Source organism: Haliotis rufescens, unplaced genomic scaffold (assembly GCF_023055435.1).
Source record: "Haliotis rufescens isolate VD_foot unplaced genomic scaffold, xgHalRufe1.0.p SCAF_8, whole genome shotgun sequence".
Lineage (NCBI taxonomy): Eukaryota > Metazoa > Mollusca > Gastropoda > Lepetellida > Haliotidae > Haliotis > Haliotis rufescens.
In genome coordinates this window covers 31968231-31990906 of record NW_025964372.1, presented here as the reverse complement: position 1 = coordinate 31990906, position 22676 = coordinate 31968231, and the positions used below count along the sequence as shown (strand labels likewise).

General features: G+C 43.6%; 2 protein-coding genes across 2 annotated transcripts; both read left to right on the top strand.

Annotated features, from left to right (window-relative positions):
* The first annotated feature begins 3687 nt into the window (after positions 1–3687).
* On the top strand, positions 3688–19873 carry LOC124115985 (tripartite motif-containing protein 45-like). The gene is made up of 6 exons (XM_046477174.2): positions 3688–3787; positions 6369–8360; positions 16335–16464; positions 17121–17235; positions 17616–17742; positions 18350–19873. Exons 2-6 carry the CDS (start codon positions 6962–6964, stop codon positions 18484–18486), a joined length of 1908 nt encoding a protein of 635 aa, XP_046333130.2. The 5' UTR covers positions 3688–3787; positions 6369–6961; the 3' UTR covers positions 18487–19873.
* A 370-nt stretch (positions 19874–20243) lies between these two features.
* Positions 20244–20609, top strand: LOC125377006 (protein TRACHEARY ELEMENT DIFFERENTIATION-RELATED 7A-like). The gene has a single exon (XM_048389781.1). The coding sequence runs from the start codon at positions 20244–20246 to the stop codon at positions 20607–20609; it is 366 nt and encodes a 121-aa protein (XP_048245738.1).
* Positions 20610–22676: the final 2067 nt, after the last annotated feature.

The following is a 22676-nucleotide window of genomic DNA, read 5'->3' as shown; positions in this document are numbered from 1 at the left end:
TGTGGCGTTTTTGTGAACACAGCTGAATACACAAGGATGCCAGTGGCGTAACGTCTGCGTAGCCCAAAAAAACAAAACAAGTGCTTTGGAAAATAATAACCTTTCCTCGGAGCATATAAAATCATAAATCTTCTCTATTACGGCATTTATGTGCTTACAATTGTATTTCCCCCGATTACACCCCTAGGTGCATGCAGCAAAACACCTCATCACGCATGCAGCACTCAGTAAAAACACTGACATTGTATTGATAGTAAATCAGTCACTTTTTGGTGACGTGCCTTCGTATGACTGAACGTCATCTCGCATAAATGAGAAATATGCCGTTTTAATGACTAACAAACACAAACATCTATAGGGTATGGTATCCCACATCTTCCCGAGGCAAGAGAGTAAACTGACCATACAAGTCCAGTTTCCACCCTTGCCAAACTAGGCTGGTATTTTGGAGTTACATTTTGGCTGGACTAACGAGTCTATGCATAGTCCAATCAAAATCGCGCACCGAAATCGAAATCCGGTTCGTAAACTGTCGTGCAGATTTCGGTCGATTGCAGGATTTGCAAAGCATGTGCACCGCCAACTCGTTGTCAGCAGATATTTTCCAAATCTTTTCATGTTTTTAATCAAGGTGCTCACTTGATTTGATGCATTTCGCGATGTAAGACCCGTTTTATCATGATATAGAACTTGATCATCGATCAGAACGTCCTGACTGGGCGCCACCATTTTGTGTGAAGCAAACACAAGTGATACGAGAGGTGGAATCTGGCAATTTAGATATACATCGGTCTGTAGTCAGCAATTATACAGGTATATGACATTGGCCTGTAGTCAACGATATGATAGTAACAAATAAATGACACTGGCCTGTAGTCAACGATATGATAGTTATAGGTATATGACATTGGCCTGTAGTCAACGATATGAGAGTTATAGGTATATGACATTGGTCTGTAGTCAACGATATGATAGTTATAGGTATATGACATTGGTCTGTAGTCAACGATATGATAGTTATAGGTATATTACATTGGTCTGTAGTCAACGATATGAGAGTTATAGGTATATGACATTGGTCTGTACTTGACGATATAATAGTTGTAGGTATATGACATTGGCCTGCAGTCAACGATATAATACTTGTAGGTATATGACATTGGCCTGTAGTCAACGATATGAGAGTTATAGGTATATGACATTGGTCTGTAGTCAACGATATGAGAGTTATAGGTATATGACATTGGCCTGTAGTTGAGGATATGAGAGTGATAGGTATATGACACCGGTCTGTAGTCAACGATATGATAGTTATAGGTATATGACATTGGTCTGTAGTCAACGATATAATAGTTGTAGGTATATGACATTGGCCTGTAGTCAACGATATGAGAGTTATAGGTATATGACATTGGTCTGTAGTCAACGATATGATAGTTATAGGTATATTACATTGGTCTGTAGTCAACGATATGAGAGTTATAGGTATATGACATTGGTCTGTACTTGACGATATAATAGTTGTAGGTATATGACATTGGCCTGCAGTCAACGATATAATACTTGTAGGTATATGACATTGGCCTGTAGTCAACGATATGAGAGTTATAGGTATATGACATTGGTCTGTAGTCAATGATATGATAGTTATAGGTATATGACATTGGCCTGAAGTCAACGATATGATAGTTATAGGTATATGACATTGGCCTGTAGTCAACGATATGAGAGTTATAGGTATATGACATTGGTCTGTAGTCAACGATATGATAGTTATAGGTATATTACATTGGTCTGTAGTCAACGATATGAGAGTTATAGGTATATGACATTGGCCTGTAGTCAACGATATGGTAGTTATAGGTATATGACATTGGTCTGTAGTCAACGATATGATAGTTATAGGTATATGACATTGGCCTGTAGTTGAGGATATGAGAGTGATAGGTATATGACACCGGTCTGTAGTCAACGATATAATAGTTGTAGGTAAATGACATTGGCCTGTAGTCAACGATATGAGAGTTATAGGTATATGACATTGGTCTGTAGTCAACGATATGATAGTTATAGGTATATTACATTGGTCTGTAGTCAACGATATGAGAGTTATAGGTATATGACATTGGTCTGTAGTCAACGATATGAGAGTGATAGGTATATGACACCGGTCTGCAGTCAACAATATGAGAGTTATAGGTATATGACATTGGCCTGTAGTCAACGATATGAGAGTTATAGGTATATGACATTGGTCTGTAGTCAACGATATGATAGTTATAGGTATATGACATTGGCCTGTAGTCAACGATATGATAGTTATAGGTATATGACATTGGTCTGTAGTCAACGATATGATAGTTATAGGTATATGAATTGGTCTGTAGTCAACGATATGATATTTATAGGTATATGACATTGGTCTGTAGTCAACGATATGAGAGTTATAGGTATATGGCATTGGCCTGTAGTCAACGATATGAGAGTTATAGGTATATGACATTGGCCTGTAGTCAACGATATAATAGTAATAAGTATATGACATTGGTCTGTAGTCAATGATATGAGAGTTATAGGTATATGACATTGGTCTGTAGTCAACGATATGAGAGTTATAGGTATATGACATTGGCCTGTAGTTGAGGATATGAGAGTGATAGGTATATGACACCGGTCTGTAGTCAACGATATAATAGTTGTAGGTATATGACATTGGCCTGTAGTCAACGATATGATATTTATAGGTATATGACATTGGCCTGTACTCAAAGATATGATAGTTATAGGTATATGACATTGGCCTGTAGTCAACGATATGATAGTTATAGGTATATGACATTGGCCTGTAGTCAACGATATAATAGTTGTAGGTAAATGACATTGGCCTGTAGTCAACGATATGATAGTTATAGGTATATGACATTGGCCTGTAGTCAGCGATATGATAGTTATAGGTATATGACATTGGTCTGTAGTCAACAATATGAGAGTTATAGGTATATGACATTGGTCTGTAGTCAACGATATGATAGTTATAGGTGTATGACATTGGCCTGTAGTCAACGATATGATAGTTATAGGTATATGACATTGGTCTGTAGTCAACGATATAATAGTTGTAGGTATATGACATTGGCCTGTAGTCAACGATATGAGAGTTATAGGTATATGACATTGGCCTGTAGTCAACGATATGAGAGTTATAGGTATATGACATTGGCCTGTAGTCAACGATATAATAGTAATAGGTATATGACATTGGTCTGTAGTCAACAATATGAGAGTTATAGGTATATGACATTGGACTGTAGTCAGCACTATTACCGTCATATCGCATTGATTTGCAGTCAGAACTTTGACTTCAGCTAAAACTTTCAACACTGACTGGATACCCTGCTAAATTTGTATTTATAGCGGAGACTCGCAGACTGGTCACGTGATGTGTGGAATTCCCCTTCATGACAAAGAATATTCACCCTGGACAGCCAGCCAGCCATGAAATTCTATCGCGGGAGCGCCGCTCTGATTACAGGTAACTCAAACTGACCGGGCCATGAACTATCGTCCCTCCCAGATTGGAAGGCGTGTGTTTGTACTGGCGCAGCGCCCCACGTTGATCCGCTCAAGTGGGGGTTGACGCTACAGGAATTTCACAAACAGGTTGAGCAGTACTAGTATTTCTTAACATAAATTTGCCACGCGGTGAGGGGTTTAGATATACCTCGAAGCATTTGTAGACACTCGATACGATCTCCCACTTCCTAGAAGATACAGCGTTAAAGTAGAGGTAAGCTATTGTCTCCTTAGCACTGTCGCATACATGTACAATGTTCGGATATTTTCTGATTGTCGTTCTTTGGAGAAAACATGTCAACATGTTTAATGGACATTCTGAACTGCACATCTGCTGGGATGAGTACTCGGGTGTAGTTCCGGGCCGTTAGATTTACGACACATAGGTGGGGTAGGGGATACATTACGGGTCTTGTGTTTCAGTTCTGAAGTAAACAAGGACCGCCTCCGTGGTCTTGTGGTAGAGCGTCCGCCCGGAGAGCGGAAGGTCCAGGGTTCGATCCCGGGCCGCGTCAGACGTTAAAAGATTGTACTTGTTGTTACCCTGTCTGGCGCTCGGCATTAAGGGGCTAAAACAAGGACTGGTCGGCTCGGAGTCAGTATACTGTGTCTGAGTGGGGTATTCATGTTAAACTGCGGCATGGTATCTCAGTGAGCTAGCACTATAAATCGGCATCAGTCCGGACTAGTACAAGCAGCACACAAACACACATACACGTGCATGCACGTCGCTATATAAGTGCAATAATCTTGGACGCGACGTTAAACCCAATTTCACCTCACCTCACTGAAGTAAACAACTATAAATGTCAGTGTAGTGCAGATACAAATAACGTATATGTGTTAATGTTTATATACTACTGAAAGAATGCATGACGACATATCAATAGAAACAATCGGGTGTTCTTTGAGTTGTTTATGTTTATATGCGTTTAAATCGTTCAACAAAACCGTCGTCTCCTTATTGTGTTATAGGGTTTGTAGTATTCGTTGGATTATAGGAACACTTGCAGTAGAGGCGCGCAAGGGTGGAAAGATAACGAGTTGTGATCAGAGGTTAAAGGTTGTATGGGTCCCAGGGAGCTGACAATTAGGAGATAAACATACTGTATTTTCAATGTAGAGCTAGGTTACCTGTAGATCTAACCGCGCTAAATTGAATTTGGAACCGAACGCGCAGAATAATATCGTAACAATGATTGCTTACTTTGAAGTTCTCTGGTTTCGCGGAGGAACATTGCAACAATGTTATTTTGTCGGTATTTGCTGGCTCTCGGTCACACACGTTTCCCCATACTCAGTTACGCAAAGACAAAAAGTTCTTTGAATATATACAAATACGTCAACATCAACACAATTTTATTATCTGAACAAATTGACAACCATATTTGGGATTAACCTAATCTCCAAAAGAGATAACGGGAAAGTGAACAAATATATAAACATGACTCGATGCACCGAGTGAGTGAGTATGGTTTTACGCCGCTTTTAGCAATATTCCAGCAAAATCACGGCGGGGGACACCAGAAATGGGCTTCACACATTGTACCCCGATGCACCGAGGCGAGGTCAACCTTCAAGTGCGGATATATATATGACGTCTCATTTCTTGTTTGTTTCATTTGTAGCCGACCCGTGAAGATTCCGGGGTAGAATAGGTCTTCAGCACCCCATGCTTGCCGTAAAAGGTGACTGTGCTTGTCGTAAAAGGCGACTAACGGGATCGGGTGGTCAGGCTCGCTGACTTGGTTGATGCATGTCATCGTATCCCAATTGCGTGGATCGATGCTCATGATATTAATCACTGGATTGTCTGGTCAAGACTCGATTATTTACAGACCGCCGTCATATAGCTGGAATATTGCTGAGTGCGGCGTTAAACAACCAACCAACAACCAATCATTTGTAGCCACCATCAAACATGGACGTATGCTTTCTTTTGCCCGGCAGTTAATTAAATGGTATTGAGGGGGCACGGGTGGCCCAGTCGTCTAAGGCGCCGCGATTCGCTGTGCAGAGTTGCGTCCCCTGGACACGCCAGAAACCTATGATTGTGGGTTCGAATCCCGGTTCGACCCAATTATGTTTCTAGGTTTGTCAGCACCATACCCGTGCTCGTGGGTTTCACCGAAGTGATAAACGTCTGAGACCTGCATCACTTCGGGCTTTCCTCCCACATTAAGCTGACACGCCGTGATATAACTGGAATACTGTTAAAAGCGGCGTTAAACCCAACTCACTCACTCACTAAATGGTATTGACAGTTTCACGATATCATGTCATTTCTGCAATACAGTTCACCATAAGAAAATTATTTACAACAATTTTTCATTCAAATGTATGTAACAGTATTTGTTTGTTTAATTATCATAATGGTGTCACTTAGGTAAGAAAGGCCCCGTGACACAGTGAGTGAGTTAAAAAAATTACGTCGCATCGGCTTTATTTCAGCCTCATAGCGACGAGAGCAAGTTGATAGATCTTTACGGGTGGGTCATGAATACAAAGTTATTTTTAAAAAACAACGCGACACAGAGAGAATGCTGAGATCAAGATGTTTATTTGTATGAGTGCTAGTATTCGACAGTATATTTTAATGGAGAGAGACTTGCGTGACGTGTGAAATGTCGTTTTGATAAGGGTGATATGTGTATTTGAGAGCGTTATATGTTTATTTACGATATCCTGCACACACCTGTGTTCCTAAACACACCAGTATCACACCACGTTTCCAACAAATTATAATCCAATCTCAATAATAGGTATAAATAACATCAAATTCACATCTATTGTAGGACAAGACACGCATCCCAAAAGCCAAGCGGGCCTATCACTGTTCTGGGCTGCTGTAGGTTGTGTACAGGACGAGTGTTGACACTTCGCCTCGACACTGATAAGTGTACGGTACAACAGATTGGTGTATATCGGAGCATCGCCGTCAGACGACGTAATCAACACCCTTTGTTGTGGAAGACGATCACTCAATTGTTCGCCCTCCTTGAGTGAGACGTGTACCTGCTCAACACGCCAGGATAATTCATTAATAGGGAACTCAGTGTCATTAGGCTTGAACGACTGACGCACATCTGCTATTGAAATTGTTCTATTTTCATGTTATGAGAGTGAACGTGAACTCGTTTGACAACCGTATGAATAAGCAGACGACAGTTAAACAGCGTATGGACCAAGGTCTGCTTAGTTCTTACCCACGCCCGTGAAGTGTAGACTGCATACACTTCTTAATCTTTACGGACTGAAAACGAGATTATTTGTTCTATACACCAGTACGGAGATTCGTTAGCATTGAATAGGCTCGTTGAGTGGAAGGGTTACAATAGTGTTCTGAACAGCGTGTCGATCTAGAGCAGACAGCTACATAAACCTCCAAATGGAAGCGGCCGGTGGATCGCCTCACGTGCTGCAGGTAGAGGCAGACGACTCTTGTATTTCCTATTCAGAACAGCTGAGTGGTTCCGTGGAAGAGTACGCGTTTAACAGTCGGGTTAGCATGGAGGCCAACGTGGACGAATCCAGCAAATGTGCAGGCATTTCGCCAAAACTTGTGTGTACATCGTGTTCTCAAAGGTTCGTAAATCCACGAATTCTCCCGTGTCTTCATACGTTTTGTTCCGAGTGCATCTCCGGATTCCGAACGTATCCCATCAACTGCCCTGATTTGAATGATTCGGGTGAAAGGGAGGAGCTATCGAGTGCGAAGGTGTTGTCGTCTGCTCCGAGTTTAGATCAGCCGTCCTTCGATTCAGCAGACGGCAAAACAGACGACACTTACTATCACAAGAAACGCATGATTCTGTGCCCCGATTGCTTAAGAGAAGTTGAAATCGCAACGGACGTCAGCGAATTACATAAAAATCATGTGGTTGAGAGAAAACTAGCTGAAGACTGCTTGCAGAATATCAACAACAACATTCCCCAGTTCTGTGACTCCTGTGTTGATCTCACAGAAGGGTCTGTGGTGAGAGTGCGATGTGTGGAGTGTTCCGAGAGTCTGTGTTCCTATTGCGAACAGGCCCACAGACGACAGCGGCGAACCAAGGGCCATCACCTTGTCAGTGTGAACGAACCTACAGACACGGACAAAACGAGAAAAAACATTCATCGTCAAATATTTTGTCCTAGACATACGTCAGAAGAACTGAAATTGTTTTGTTCAAGTTGTGACGAGGTCGTATGCCGGGACTGTGTTGTGCTCGACCACAGGGACCACCAGTGTCAGTTCGTGTCATCAGAACTATTTCGAACGGAGATGGACTCGATGCAACTTCTCATAAAAAACGTCGTTCCCAAAGTCAATGCCGTTGAAGCACGTCTAAAAAGCGTCTCAACTCTTAAAGACAAGATTCGGACACGAGCGAAACAGGTGGAATCTGAGATTAACAAATTCATGGACAGTTACATCCAAGCTATCGAGAAACACAGGCAGGCGTTGATTGGTCAGATAGACTCACTAGTCAAGGACAGGGAACGAAGTCTGAACGTGACTGAACTGCACCTGAAGGATTCGAAGGGAGAGGTCGGAGAGACTTGTAAACTCGTGTCTGAACTGATCGACACAGGTTCAGATCTGGAGATACTGACCGTCAAGAAGTTAATAACCGGACGTCTGAACCGTCTGAACTCACTCCCTGTTGACCCGAAGACCAAGATCAACGATTTCGTAAGGTTCAGTCCCGAGGAGAAAGCAGACGTCATTAACGACTTCCAGATGTATGGGAAGGTGGTGTCAAGACAAGTGACCGCTGCCAAGTCCACCGTCGACGGTGACGGTAAGTTATGTTTGGATGATGATACATGTCTAGTTCAACAAATAATTGGTTGTATAGTTCAACGGATCTTTGGTTATAAAGTTCAACGAATCATTTATTGTATGGCTCAATGATTGGGAAGTTCAACAAATCATTGATTGTACAGTTCAATGAATCATTGATTGTATGGGTCAATGGTTGTGTAGTTCAACGAATCATTGATTATTAAGCTTAACGAATCTTTGGTTGTATAGTTAAATGACTCAGTGGTTGATTAGTTTAATCAATCATTGGTTGTATAGCTCAACGAATTATTGATTGTATAGTTCAATGAATCATTGATTGTGTGGCTCAATGATTTTAAAGTTCAACGAATCATTAGTTGTATAACTCAGCGAATCATTGATTGAATAGTTCAGTGAATCATTGATTGTACGGTTCAATAATTGGGTAGTTCGACAAATCATTGGTTGTATAACTCAACGAATCATTGATTGTATAGTTAAATGAATCATTGATTGTATGGCTCAAAGGTTGTATAGTTCAACGAATCATTGGTTGTATAGTTCAACGAATCATTGATTATTTAGCTCAACGAATCTTTGGTTGTATAATTTAATGGATGATTGCTTGTATAGGTTGCATAGTTGAAATGGGAAGGAAATATATTTGAGTCGTTTTTCCCAACATCACTGACTGCTTTCATGCAGACTCATGAAGATCCTGGTTAGAATAGGTTTTCAGCAACCTATGCTTGTCATAAAAGGTGGCTATGCTTGTAAGAGGCGACTAACGGGATCGGGTGGTCAGTCTCGCTGACATGGTTGATGCATGTCATCGTATCCCAATTGCGTGGATCGATGTACATGGTGTCCATCACCGGATTGTCTGGTCCAGACTCGATTATTTTTCTGACCGCAGTCATGTAGCTGGAATATTGCTGAGTGCGGCGTTAAACAACAAACAAACAAAGCTTTTCATGCAAGTGTGTGAATACGTACGAGCTCGTGCTCCCATGCTTATTCAAATCCCTGCTACTTAACACTACCGCGTGCTTGTATGATGCATATATTGCTGATATTTTCTCATGGTTTATTTTGAGACGCTCTCACGTTTCTTTATTTTCTTTCTGGTATGTTTCGTGAGTTGCCACATAAGATAAACACAACAAACCTTTACACAACACCCTAACATCAACACGCCGCTTATGCACGCTGAGCTGTTCACTGCAGCTATGCAACATTTTACTGTAGCACATACGGTGGTGTAAGGGGCAATAGATTAACATGACAATGGGGTGACGCATGACACAACCCGCGTGGTTCTATAGTATGGGGGGGTCCATCCAGGTTCATTTTCAGATTGAATTATGATTTACACTCACTAAAGTGTACCCAGGGGGGAAGAGTGAGTATGGTTTTACGCCGCTTTTAGCAATATTCCGACCCTACAGTTTAGAATTTTAATGAAATGATGGTCAGAAAATGTTTATTCCTATCCTCATGGAGATAAGATACACTAGATAATCGAGCACGTCCCTTTCTATTTTGACGTTCCTTACATAGACTAGCGGGTCCGGATCAATGAGGTCTCACTGTAAACAAATATGTATACTTGTGCTAGATCTGATGTCTTGAGATTGTAACGCAGGATAAAATGAGCGTATTTCTTCAGGTTTGGAGGCTATTATAGCATTAAAGAACACAATGAAATTCGCATATTGTAAATGTGCATTATTTGCAGAATGCATATATTTTTTTTGCAACTTTCGCGGTTTTGCCACGAAGAGCGAACCGAACCACTTGTGAACCAAGTTAAAGCACATTCACCCTGGAATTCTGACATCGCACGCGAGTGGTCTATTTTTGTGCACGTGCATGCATTTAGTCTATTTCAGGTGCACGTAATTGCACCTCTCTTCGTATCCGCCCGCTTAGCTGCATGCATTCCGACAACTCGCACACGTGCACTTAGAACAACCGTGGAATGAACTTGCACATAGATCGACACGGCTTAATCAGCCATCAAAGAACCATCGTTAGTACAGAGGATGTGGGAGTTATGTTCATGTATCTCGGTAGTCCATGTTACGGGTTTGATGTAGGAGTGTGGGTAGGGAGGAGATCAGGGGTCGTATGTAATACAGTGCTGTAGACGAGTCAAAGCATAAACGACCCGTGAAAATCCGGGGTAGAATAGGTCATCAGCAACCCATGCTTGCCGTAAAAGGCGACTATGCTTGTCGTAAAAGGCGACTAACGGGATCGGGTGGGCAGGCTCGCTAACTTGGTTGATGCATGTCGTCGTATCCCAATTGCGTGGGATGCTCATGATGTCAATCACTGGATTGTCTGGTCCAGACTTGATTATTTACAGACCGCCGTCATATAGCTGGAATATTGCTGAGTGCGGCGTTAAACAACATACAAAACAAACACTGGTACAGTGTACTGATTATCTCATGGAAAGGAATTCAACTCCATGCCAACATGCGATCTGTGGTGTTCTTTTGTTCGCGAGTACCAAAGTACTGGTGACATATTCCCTTGAACCTCTATTGTTTGTTGGTTGCTTGTTGTTTAACGCCACACTCAGCAATACGCTAGGGGTGAAGGAAAGGGGAGCCGGTCTGCACCGCGTGACTAAGTGAGAGTGGGTGAGTGAGTGAGTGGGGGTATTGCGCCACTCGTGTAGCACTTCTACATCACGACACCTATAGGCAGGATTTCATAAACTGTATCGGTAGGGGAAACCCAACTTCAGCCTACAGTGTGAAGAACAAACACTTTAACCACTAGAATAACCGACAATAAGATAAAATCTCAGAGAAACCTGGTATATTCTAAAACTGGGAATATCTACAGGCACAGCATGGGAACAAGCGCTATACGTGCATGTAACGAGCTTATGACTCACACCACGCGCATCAGACATGCAACAGGCATTCCCGTAAATTGGCTGTTTCGTTTCATTTCTGAGTTGTGGTTTTAACAGATTTGTTCATGGGAGGTTGCAGAGGCATGTAGGTTTGAAAGTAAATTACCGACTGAAACATAGTTAGGAACAAATCGTCGGTTTTGCGTAATAAACTATTCCGTGAGTGATAATTTTAAATTTTTTTCCTAATTAGATAAACTGCACAGCTGTTATTTTTTTGTCATCAGGCCTAATCATATCCCCGGACATATATATAGTGTGTAAACATGTTTCACGTTTTGCGATGACTCTAATGTTATAATTTCCGTTTCTGCAGACCATTAGCTCCTGGTAGTGCGAGATAAACACGGTCATATGAGATATCAACAATAAAATCCAGCAATATCTGCTTACCCTGTTCCATCCTCGGGGTTCAGGGTCACATACGCGATAAATCACACATGTGTGTCCTATACCTGATTAATACAGTGTCGCTATATAGTTGCGATTGTCTGATGCAGACTTGTTTATTTATAGTCTGTGGTCATGTAGCTGGAATATTGCTGAGTGAGTAAGTATGGCTTTACGCCGCTTTTGGCTATATTCCAGCAATATCACGGCGGGGAATACCAGAAATTGGCTTCACACATTGTACATGTCGGGAATCGAACACGGGTCTTTGGCGTGATCAACGAACGCTTTAACCACTAGGCTACCCACCCGGCCCTATCGCTGAGTCAAGCGTTAAACACAAAGATGTGGATATATTAGCAACTTCATGTTTGGTAATTTAGCGGTTAAATCAGTGGTTTCTTGGAACCAACTTTGGTACACTGTAATCGGAATTCATCTGTTCTATCGCGTCTGTGGTCAAGAAATAAACGATGCCCATTTTAGCCGGCTGTTGCAAGCTTGAGGTACGTTGGCCTTCTCAGTCACGGAATCCCCGCGGGGGAATGAATACATCAAACTAATTTCACACCTGTACAAGGTATGATTTGTGGTTTATCAATTGTGCTACTTCCGCTATTAATCAAATATCATCATGAATAGCGTCTGTTTATGTGTGAAAACCATCCCACCAATTTACCGAATGTATTAAAAGGCAACCCAGCGGTTACTAGCTGGTGCATAGCTTACGTTGCAACCAGCTGGCACTTAAGTTCTTTCTACCAAATGTTTCCGTTCGACTAAAATTAGCCCTCTCAGCGAGTACTTCTGATGGTGGTTACCCTCTCCGCCAGCTGGTCGGACGAGTTGCCCGTCTACAGTAGCGGTAAGAGAGATGTTAGGTTTGAGATAGTTGGATACATCAGGTCGGAGAGAGTTGACCCATGTTAAATCTTGTTAACATCGTGAGATGGAGATATTAGATACTGAAGCCGTGTCTTGCGGGTGCCGTGAGGTCGGGACAGCAGCAGCCTGAGAAGTTATTATGAACAAAACGTTATTATGTTTAGTTCGGTAATAGTGCCATTGAGCGTATGTGTTTATGTTTACAATATAGCCGGGCAGACCGACAGACAGATAATTTATTAAAGTCTCACCTCACAAGTACAGGGTAAAAATATGCTATACAAAATACAATAAAAAGTGAGCCGCCCTTTAATGGTTACGAGAGACTATATATGAACTAAAAATATACACAAAACATAAAACTATATACACTTAAAAGGTTATCTTATATCAAGGGTCTTGGTACGCGGAGTCGTTTATTTCCTTTGAACGTCAGGGGGTCGGGTAGCCTTGTGGTTAAAGCGTTCACGCCGAAGAACCGGGTTCGATTCCCGACATGGGTACAATGCATGAAGCCCATTTCTGGTTTCCCCCGCCGTGATATTGCTGGAAATCTGCTAAAAGCGGCGTAAAACAAAAACTTACTCACTCATTCGATCATCACATACCTACGTGTCTTGATTATCACTATCATCATCAGCAGCATCGTAAGTATGTAGATGCTGGTACAGGTGAGTGAGTGAGTTGGGTTTAACGTCGTTTTAAACAGTATTGCAGTTATATCACGGCGTGTTAGCTTGATGTGGGAGGGAAGCAAGATTGATATCAATCTTAATCATTTACCACTTTGGTGAAACACATGACCACGGGTATGGTGCTGACAAACCTAGAAACATAACCAGGAATCGACCCACGATCATAGTTTTCTGGACACTTAATAATAATAATAATAATAATAATAATAATAATAATAATAATATAAAAAACAAAACATGAATGATAATAAGATAGATAATGACATGTATTGTGTTTTGGTTATATAAATATCACACGGGTGATGATGATGATGATGGTGATGATTGTCAAGAGGATATTTATCAATTATTTATTTTCAGACGTGGCTTCACATCTGTCAGTCTAAGGCAAGCTTACATAGCGAAATGAACATTGACTTAACAAGGTGGTTGAAACAGACAATGTGACGTGGCATATTCTATTGGCTATTGTTTCTCAGAGCTTAAATTACGTCTTCGCGCTGGGTGTTTCCCCGTTACAACAGAAAGAGCATTCCGAGGTTCATAACACTAATTGTCAGTCAGCGTGACTAGCATGGAGAGAAGGCTGTACGTCGTAACTAATTACTGCAAACCATGGTCTTGAATAACCACCACCCTCCCTTCAAACAGGGAACTTATTTTGGGGTCTTGCTCGCCGCGAATAGCTGCAAAATTGCTGATGCGGCGATAAGCAATATTCAATCACCCATTGGTGTCTTGCTCGTTCTTATACCTCGGAGCTTTACGTGTTGTTGGGCGGTTGGGTAGCCTAGTGTTTAATAATTTCCGCTCGTCACGCCGAAGATTCGGGTTTGATTCCCCACATGGGTACAATGTTTGAAGCTATTTGTGGTCCCCTGCCCTGATATTGATAAGTCTGAGACCTGCATCACTTCGGGTTTCCTCCCACATTAAGCTGACACGCCGCGATGTAACTGGAATACTGTTAAAAGCGGCGTAAAACCAAACTCAATCACTCACTCACTTATATTGATAAAAGCGACATACAATCACGCACACTCACTCGCTAACCCACTCACACATATAACCAAACGCACATCCATACACTCACTCACCCATACACTGACCACCCACTCACTCACTCAAGTGCCTGGAGAGACACCAAGCCGTCACATCATAGTAGCGAGTGAAGCCTCCGAATTTTCAAACTCAAGAATTTACAAGGGATATTTCATATTTTGACTATATGCGTACGTCTGGTTACAGGTAGATGTCGGAAAACTAGGCGGGCGGACGTAGCCACTTAGGGGTGTTTGTGGTACTTAGTTGACGTCTTAGAAAATCTGCATGATGGCATACCAAACACCAGGGTCATGTACAACTTATGAATATCTTCATGAATAGTTGACATAAATCGCCCCACGAATGAATGTCAGCACCCCAGTCAGCACCCTAGTGTCCCGACGAGACAACAGGTACCCTGACTGATCCGTTTCATTAAGAAAAGACCCGTGTCTGTATAATGTGATACCCTGTCTGGTTGACGCGATGTGTGGAATGTAGGTTGTAGACACTGGAGATCCAGGGTGATATAAGGTATATCAGGTATGTTTGACACGTGATATACCAGTATGTCAGTGGGTAAACGTCTCCTGAAATGGACAATAACCCTTTGTACTGTGGACCGTGTAGAGTCAGAATGTTTTTGAAATTTAGTGCTCCGTCTTCACAGCAAATGAAAATTCCCCAAAATATTCATGATCGCTTTTTTGTTCAGTTTATGACGAACCATTGCTTAAGTACACCAGGTGATAGTAATTAGAGAGGATTATTTCCACCGTGAATAGACACAACATGTTACAAGTGTGTATAACTACACGTCGTACTCATCACACTGTTGCCTGTAATGAGCTTCAGCAGTCGGACCCCCACACAGATCCCTGCCGCGCTGTGTAGGTTTACACAACAACTGGGATACATTGCAGGAATGACATAAGCTCCACACATCCCCACTACACGGCTATTCTTGGCACACATCTGAGTACAATGCAACGCAAGGCGAACATGTTCGCAAAAACACTGCCTACTTTACAAGGGGAACATTTTTGTTTCTGTTTTTAACTAATTGCGAGATTATTCTCAGCAACGTAAGAGGGTTTGAAGCTGTTACAAATTGTTTTGTTGATTTGTTTAACACCGTTGTGAGTTTTAACTTAAGTTCGTGTTCTTGATGAGGTGAGGTGAAATAGGTTTTCACATTTTATTGCAGGCATGCGCGCGCGCGCGCGTGTGTGTGTGCGTGCGTGCGTGTGTGTTTGTTTGTGTCCAATGGTCCTAGTCCGGACTAATGCCGATTGCCCACTGAGATACCATGCCGCAGTTTGACATGGATACCCCACTCAGACACAGTATACTGACTCCGAGCTGACCAGTCCTTGTCTTAGCCCCTTAATGCCGAGCGCCAGGCAGAGTAACAACAAGTACCACCCTTGAACGTCTTTTGGTATGACGTGGCCACTGGATCGATGTTTTAATGATGATCTTGGCATGCTATGTTTAGTACGCACAACCGGGCACACTGTACGTCACCAGGGCATGGTCAGAACAATGTGTGTGAGATAGTGAGGAAACGGTGTTTCAGTGCATGGTGTCAGTGTGGGACATAGTTAGCATTGTGCTTTGAGTTGGGTTAAGTGAGCTTATTTAGAAGCCGCTTGCGACCTATGAAGATCTGGGGTAGAATAGGTCTTCAGCAACTCATGCTTGTCGTAAGAGGCGACTAACGGTTGGTTGGTTTGTTGTTTTACGCCCCACTCAACAATATTCCAGGTATGTGACGGCGGTCTGTAAATAATCGAGTCTGGACCAGACAATCCAGTGATCGACATCATGAGCATCGATCCACGCAATTGGAATGCGATGACATGCTTCAACCAAGTCAGCGAGCCTGACCACCCGATCCCGTTGGTCGCCTCTTACGACAAGCATAGTCGCCTTCGCCTTTTACGGTAAGTAGGGATTGGTGAAGACCTATTCTACCCCCGATGTTAATTGGGATTTAGGTTATACTAAGTATTATATGCTTACACTGGATATCCTGTTACAGGTTTGAGCACAGCAAGGATTGGTCACAAGTCTGAGATGACTTTGACTGTAAGAGATACAGAGCACGTGCAGTACAACGGAAGTGACGTCAACGTCAGAGCGTGGCTTATCTACCAGAATGAAAGTCTCAGGTAAGTTGGAGTGTATATATCTGTATGTAAAAGTATTTCAAGTTGGATCACAGTTTTATTGATACTTCAATGAAGATCTTTAGATGGTACATAGAAGGTGGGATATCTATGAAGGCAGGATTAACTTATGGACTTTAAATGCACTGTTTCCGTCAATCTGATTAAAATCATATCTTAGTTCTCCCTATCGCTAAACAAAGCTTTGTTTAACGGCAGCGAGAACTTAGATCAGAGTTTAATGAGATTGTGTTTCTGTAAATTTGCCTTTATCAATTCCTTAGTACCAAAATGTCCATATTTTACTAAACACAAGTGTCCTGGGATGTTTTTAGAATTTTTTTTTGTTTTGAGTTGCGCTTTAAAACAAACAATATGTGGGGGTGAGGTGGGGGGTGGGCGTCACATTTTTCTAAACATCCATCATGTACTGTGCAGTTTGAATATTATAATAAACTTGAGGACAAATTCCTCAGCATTTTCAGAATTCTGATTAAATTTTGCCCCAAAAGACCCAGGTTGCACCCCCTTATACACCCAGAGAAGATGTAATAGGTAACTTCTTTGATTTAGCCATTGACGTCTTTCGTGGTGTGTTTATCACTGTCAGCACCTAGACGAGTATGTACACGCTGATGATGTGTTCTTCCCCTCCACAGAAGCGTTCCTGTAAACATCTCCTGTAAGAAGGACGGAACCCACCAGCTGACCTTCACCCCGGTCCAGAAGGGCACGCACTTCCTCCACGTGGCAGTCAGTGGCCAGCCGGTCAAGGTAGGGAGAATATTCGGACTAAAATCACAGCGTTAAATTAATAGCCTCTCTGCCTATAAATCTGTATGAAAATATGGTCCTTGCTACATAAAGGCCTAAAAATAAAACTTCAACAGAATATATATATATGGCTCGGAGGTCTAGTAGACAGAGCGTCCGCCCATAGGGTGGAAGGTCAGGGGTTCCATCCCGTCGCGTCGTACAAAAACCCCGTTAAAAGATGGTATTTGTTGTTATCCTGCCTGGCAGGTGTCTGAGAATAATGTTAAACTGCTGCATGGTATCTCAGTGGGCTTGCACTGAAGAATAGTAGCATCTGAAATTGAATGCTATCTATGATAAGCTTGTTTATCATTTAAGTATTTTATGTCCATCTTCAGGATAGCCCCTTCAAGTTCAGTGTGAAGGCAAGATGGCGGGAACACAAGGGTATTTGGCAGTGTTGCACCTTCTGTCAGACCGGAGGGAAGAGGGACGTCACGTGCGGATGCAAGGGGGCAATGCCAGGTGAGCTACATCTTCAGTTCTGTTTGTTTGTTTGTTGTTTAGCACCGCACTATATTACATCTACATGACAGAGGTCTGTAAATAATCGAGTCTGGACCAGACAATCCGGTGATTGACATCATGAGCATCAATCCACGCAATTGGGATACGATGACATGCATCAACCAAGTCAGCGAGCCTGACCATTCAATCCCATTGGTCGCCTCTTACGACGAGCATAGTCACCTTTTATGTCAAGCATGGGTTGCTGAAGACCTCTTCAATTCTAACCAATCGTAATGTCTTTATGAGAGACGATAGTAAGTTCAATTGTTCACATTGTTGTCCTGTTCAAGGGTGAACTCATAGGTTAGACTTAAAGCAAAGCAAAGCAAATGTTATTGACACAATGATCCTAATTGAAGATAGAGGAGAGATTTTGATTCGTTTGTCAACCGTAGGACATGCTTACCCTTTTTGGGAACACCTGGTGACGCTGATTTTCAGTGGTCCCCTCATATAATATCCACAGCTATTTTGGCCTTTGCTCCAAATGGAATCTGTTTTGGCAGAAAATCTAGGATGGTTGTTCTCTTGCATTGACAGTTTATATTTGTGGATGTTCCAGGTGGGTTTGCAGGCTGCGGGCACGGACATGGCAACCACCCCGGCGGACCTCACTGGTCGTGCTGTGGGAAGATGGTGAAGAACTCGGAATGCTCTGTTACCAGCAGACCCTCTCCCCTCAGACAGGTCACGTTATGAAGCAGTCACAGTTGATCACTGGAAAACACACTTGTCTGGTCAGACTGGCCACGTTCAACAGCAACTGACTGCACAGCAGCACATGACCACGCGAACTTGGCCACGTTAGAAGCTGGCAGCAGATGATCAAACGAAAATGGCTGTGTTAGAAGCTGGCAGCAGATGATCAAACGAAAATGGCCATGTTAGAAGCTGGCGGGAGATGATCAAATGAAAATGGCCATGTGAGAAGCTGGCAGCAGATGATCAAACAAAAATGGCCATGTTAGAAGCTGGCAGCAGATGATCAAACAAAAATGGCCGTGTTAGAAGCTGGCAGCAGATGATCAAACGGAAATGGCCACGTTAGAATCTGGCTTCTGATGATCACACGAACCTAGCCACGTTAGAAGCTGGCGGCTGATGACCACATGAAAATGGCCACGTTAGAAGCTGGCAGCAGATGATCAAACGAAAATGGCCATGTGAGAAGCTGGAAGCAGATGACCACACGAAAATGGCCACGTTAGAAGCTGGCAGCAGATGATCAAACGAAAATGGCCACGTTAGAAGCTGGCAGATGATCAAACGAAAATGGCCATGTGAGAAGCTTGACTTCACTGTGTGCATCAAGTGGCCATTGTAAGGTACCTCGTACACTCCCCCCTCCTTGATCAGAGTCATTATGAAGAACTCAGCCACCCTCCCGTCCTTGCTTAGATATGCAACGTAGCGAGAGTATTTGGCAGGTTGCAAGTCATCTTGTTTCACATCTTTGCTGAGGCTTCTCAAGTGAACAGCAGATGGTGTTGAGAAGATAACACATAGAGGACAGCAAACGCTCTCATATCTGTGTCAAACATGTGGATTTCAACAAAAATATAACATGGACAAAACACTCTCTCCATTTCACTCTTCCACCAGACGGCCACGCTGAGCAGCCAAAGTTCAGGAACATAGAATAGTCTCATTCTCTGTTAACACCACATTACAGAGACAACTGTCTCGGGTACAGGTTCCCCAGACACGTGACTTGAGCTGAGGAGAGATGAGAAGTCAAGTAGAAAGTCCATTCTCTGATCCTCTCTGCTGTCAGACCATGTTATAAAGCCAACGACAGGGTAAGACAGACGTCATCTAATGGAGCACGGACAGAACAGAGTACTACTATTCCTGTGTGTACTGCTCAAGAATCCCATGTCACCCACAGAAAGAAAGGCCAGGCCACAAAAGCTAGAACTGCCAAGTGACATCAGCATTTGTTGACACTAACAGTCTCATCACAGACAGACAAATCACAAATGACCAAGAACACAAATTAACAATAATATGTTTTGTACAAATAACATTTCAACATGTATTTATTTATGTGGGACATGTTAAAAAAATAAAAGTGTTAACCAAAATATTTCTACCAGTATTTGTTTTGTTTGAATGGCCATGAAACAATATGACAGCTATATCACATTGGCCTCAAGCGAGCAATATTACAACTATATTACATATTCTTCTAGGCAGCAGTATCACAGCTATATGGCATTGGTCCTTTGGTTGTCTGTTTCTAACGACACTTGCCTGAAAATATCCAATCTGGACCAGATAATTCAGTGGTTTCATAGTATGAACTTCATTGCATGATATGCCATTTGATCAGGGTGAAATGAATTACCATCAACCTGGTCCTCACACATGTGACCACCTAACACTTCCTAGTCGAACACACCAGATCTCACACATGTGACCACCCAACACTTCCCAGTCCAACACACCAGATTCACATGTGTGACCACCCAACACTTCCCAGTCCAACACACCAGATCCACATGTGTGACCACCCAACACTTCCCAGTCCAACACACCAGATCCACATGTGTGACCACCCAACACTTCCCAGTCCAACACACCAGATCCTCACTTGTGACCACCCAACACCTCCCAGTCCAACACACCAGATCCTCAGGTGTGACCACCCAACACCTCCCAGTCCAACACACCAGATCCTCACTTGTGACCACCCAACACCTCCCAGTCCAACACACCAGATCATCACATGTGACCACCCAACACTTCCCAGTCCAACACACCAGATCCTCAGGTGTGACCACCCAACACCTCCCAGTCAAACACACCTGATCCTCACTTGAGACCACCCAACACCTCCCAGTCCAACACACCAGATCCACATGTGTGACCACCCAACACCTCCCAGTCCAACACACCAGATCCTCACTTGTGACCACTCAACACTTCCCAGTCCAACACACCATATCCACAAGTGTGACCACCCAACACTTCCCAGTCCAACACACCAGATCCTCACGTGTGACCACCCAACACCTCCCAGTCCAACACACCAGATAATCACATGTGGCCACCCAACACCTCTCAGTCCAACACCCCAGATCATCAAGTGTGGCCACCCAACACCTCCCAGTCCAACACACCATATCCACAAGTGTGACCACCCAACACTTCCCAGTCCAACACACCAGATCATCAAGTGTGGCCACCCAACACCTTTCAGTCCAACACACCAGATCATCAAGTGTGGCCACCCAACACTTCCCAGTCCAACACACCAGATCCTCACTTGTGACCACCCAACACCTCCCAGTCCAACACACCAGATCATCACATGTGACCACCCAACACTTCCCAGTCCAACACACCAGATAATCACATGTGGCCACCCAACACCTCTCAGTCCAACACACCAGATCATCAAGTGTGGCCACCCAACACCTCCCAGTCCAACACACCATATCCACAAGTGTGACCACCCAACACTTCCCAGTCCAACACACCAGATCATCAAGTGTGGCCACCCAACACCTTTCAGTCCAACACACCAGATCATCAAGTGTGACCACCCAACACCTCCCAGTCCAACACACCAGATCCTCACTTGTGACCACCCAACACTTCCCAGGCCAACACACCATATCCACAAGTGTAACCACCCAACACTTCCCAGTCCAACACACCAGATCCTCACGTGTGACCACCCAACACCTCCCAGTCCAACACACCAGATAATCACATGTGGCCACCCAACACCTCTCAGTCCAACACACCAGATCATCAAGTGTGGCCACCCAACACCTCCCAGTCCAACACACCATATCCACAAGTGTGACCACCCAACACTTCCCAGTCCAACACACCAGATCATCAAGTGTGGCCACCTAACACCTTTCAGTCCAACACACCAGATCATCAAGTGTGACCACCCAACACTTCCCAGTCCAACACACCAGATCATCACATGTGACCACCCAACACCTCCAAGTCCAAGACAACAGATCCTTACGTGTGACCACCCAACATTTCCCAGTCCAACACACCAGATCCACACGTGTGACCACCCAACACTTCCCAGTCCAACACAGCAGATCCTCACGTGTGACCACCCAACACCTCCCAGTCCAACACACCATATCCTCACGTGTGACCACCCAACACTTCCCAGATCCAACACACCAGATCATCACGTGTGACCACCCAACACTTCCCAGATCCAACACACCATATCCTCACGTGTGACCACCCAACACTTCCCAGATCCAACACAGCAGATCCTCACGTGTGACCACCCAACACTTCCCAGTCCAACACACCAGATCATCACATGTGACGACCCAACACCTCCCAGTCCAACACACCAGATCCTTACGTGTGACCACCTAACACTTCCCAGTCCAACACACCAGATCCACACGTGTGATCACCCAACGCCTCCCAGTCCAACACAGCAGATCCTCACGTGTGACCACCCAACACTTCCCAGTCCAACACACCAGATCATCACATGTGACGACCCAACACCTCCCAGTCCAACACACCAGATCCTTACGTGTGACCACCTAACACTTCCCAGTCCAACACACCAGATCCACACGTGTGATCACCCAACGCCTCCCAGTCCAACACACCAGATCCACATGTGTGACCACCCAAAGCCTCTCAGTCCAACACACCAGATCATCAAGTGTGACCACCCAACACTTCCCAGTCCAACACACTAGATCCACACGTGTGACCACCCAACGCCTCTCAGTCCAACACACCAGATCCTCACGTGTGACCACCCAACACCTCCCAGTCCAACACACCAGATCATCACATGTGACCACCCAACACTTCCCAGTCCAACACACCATATCCTCACATGTGACCAACCAACACCTCCCAGTCCAACACACCAGATCCAC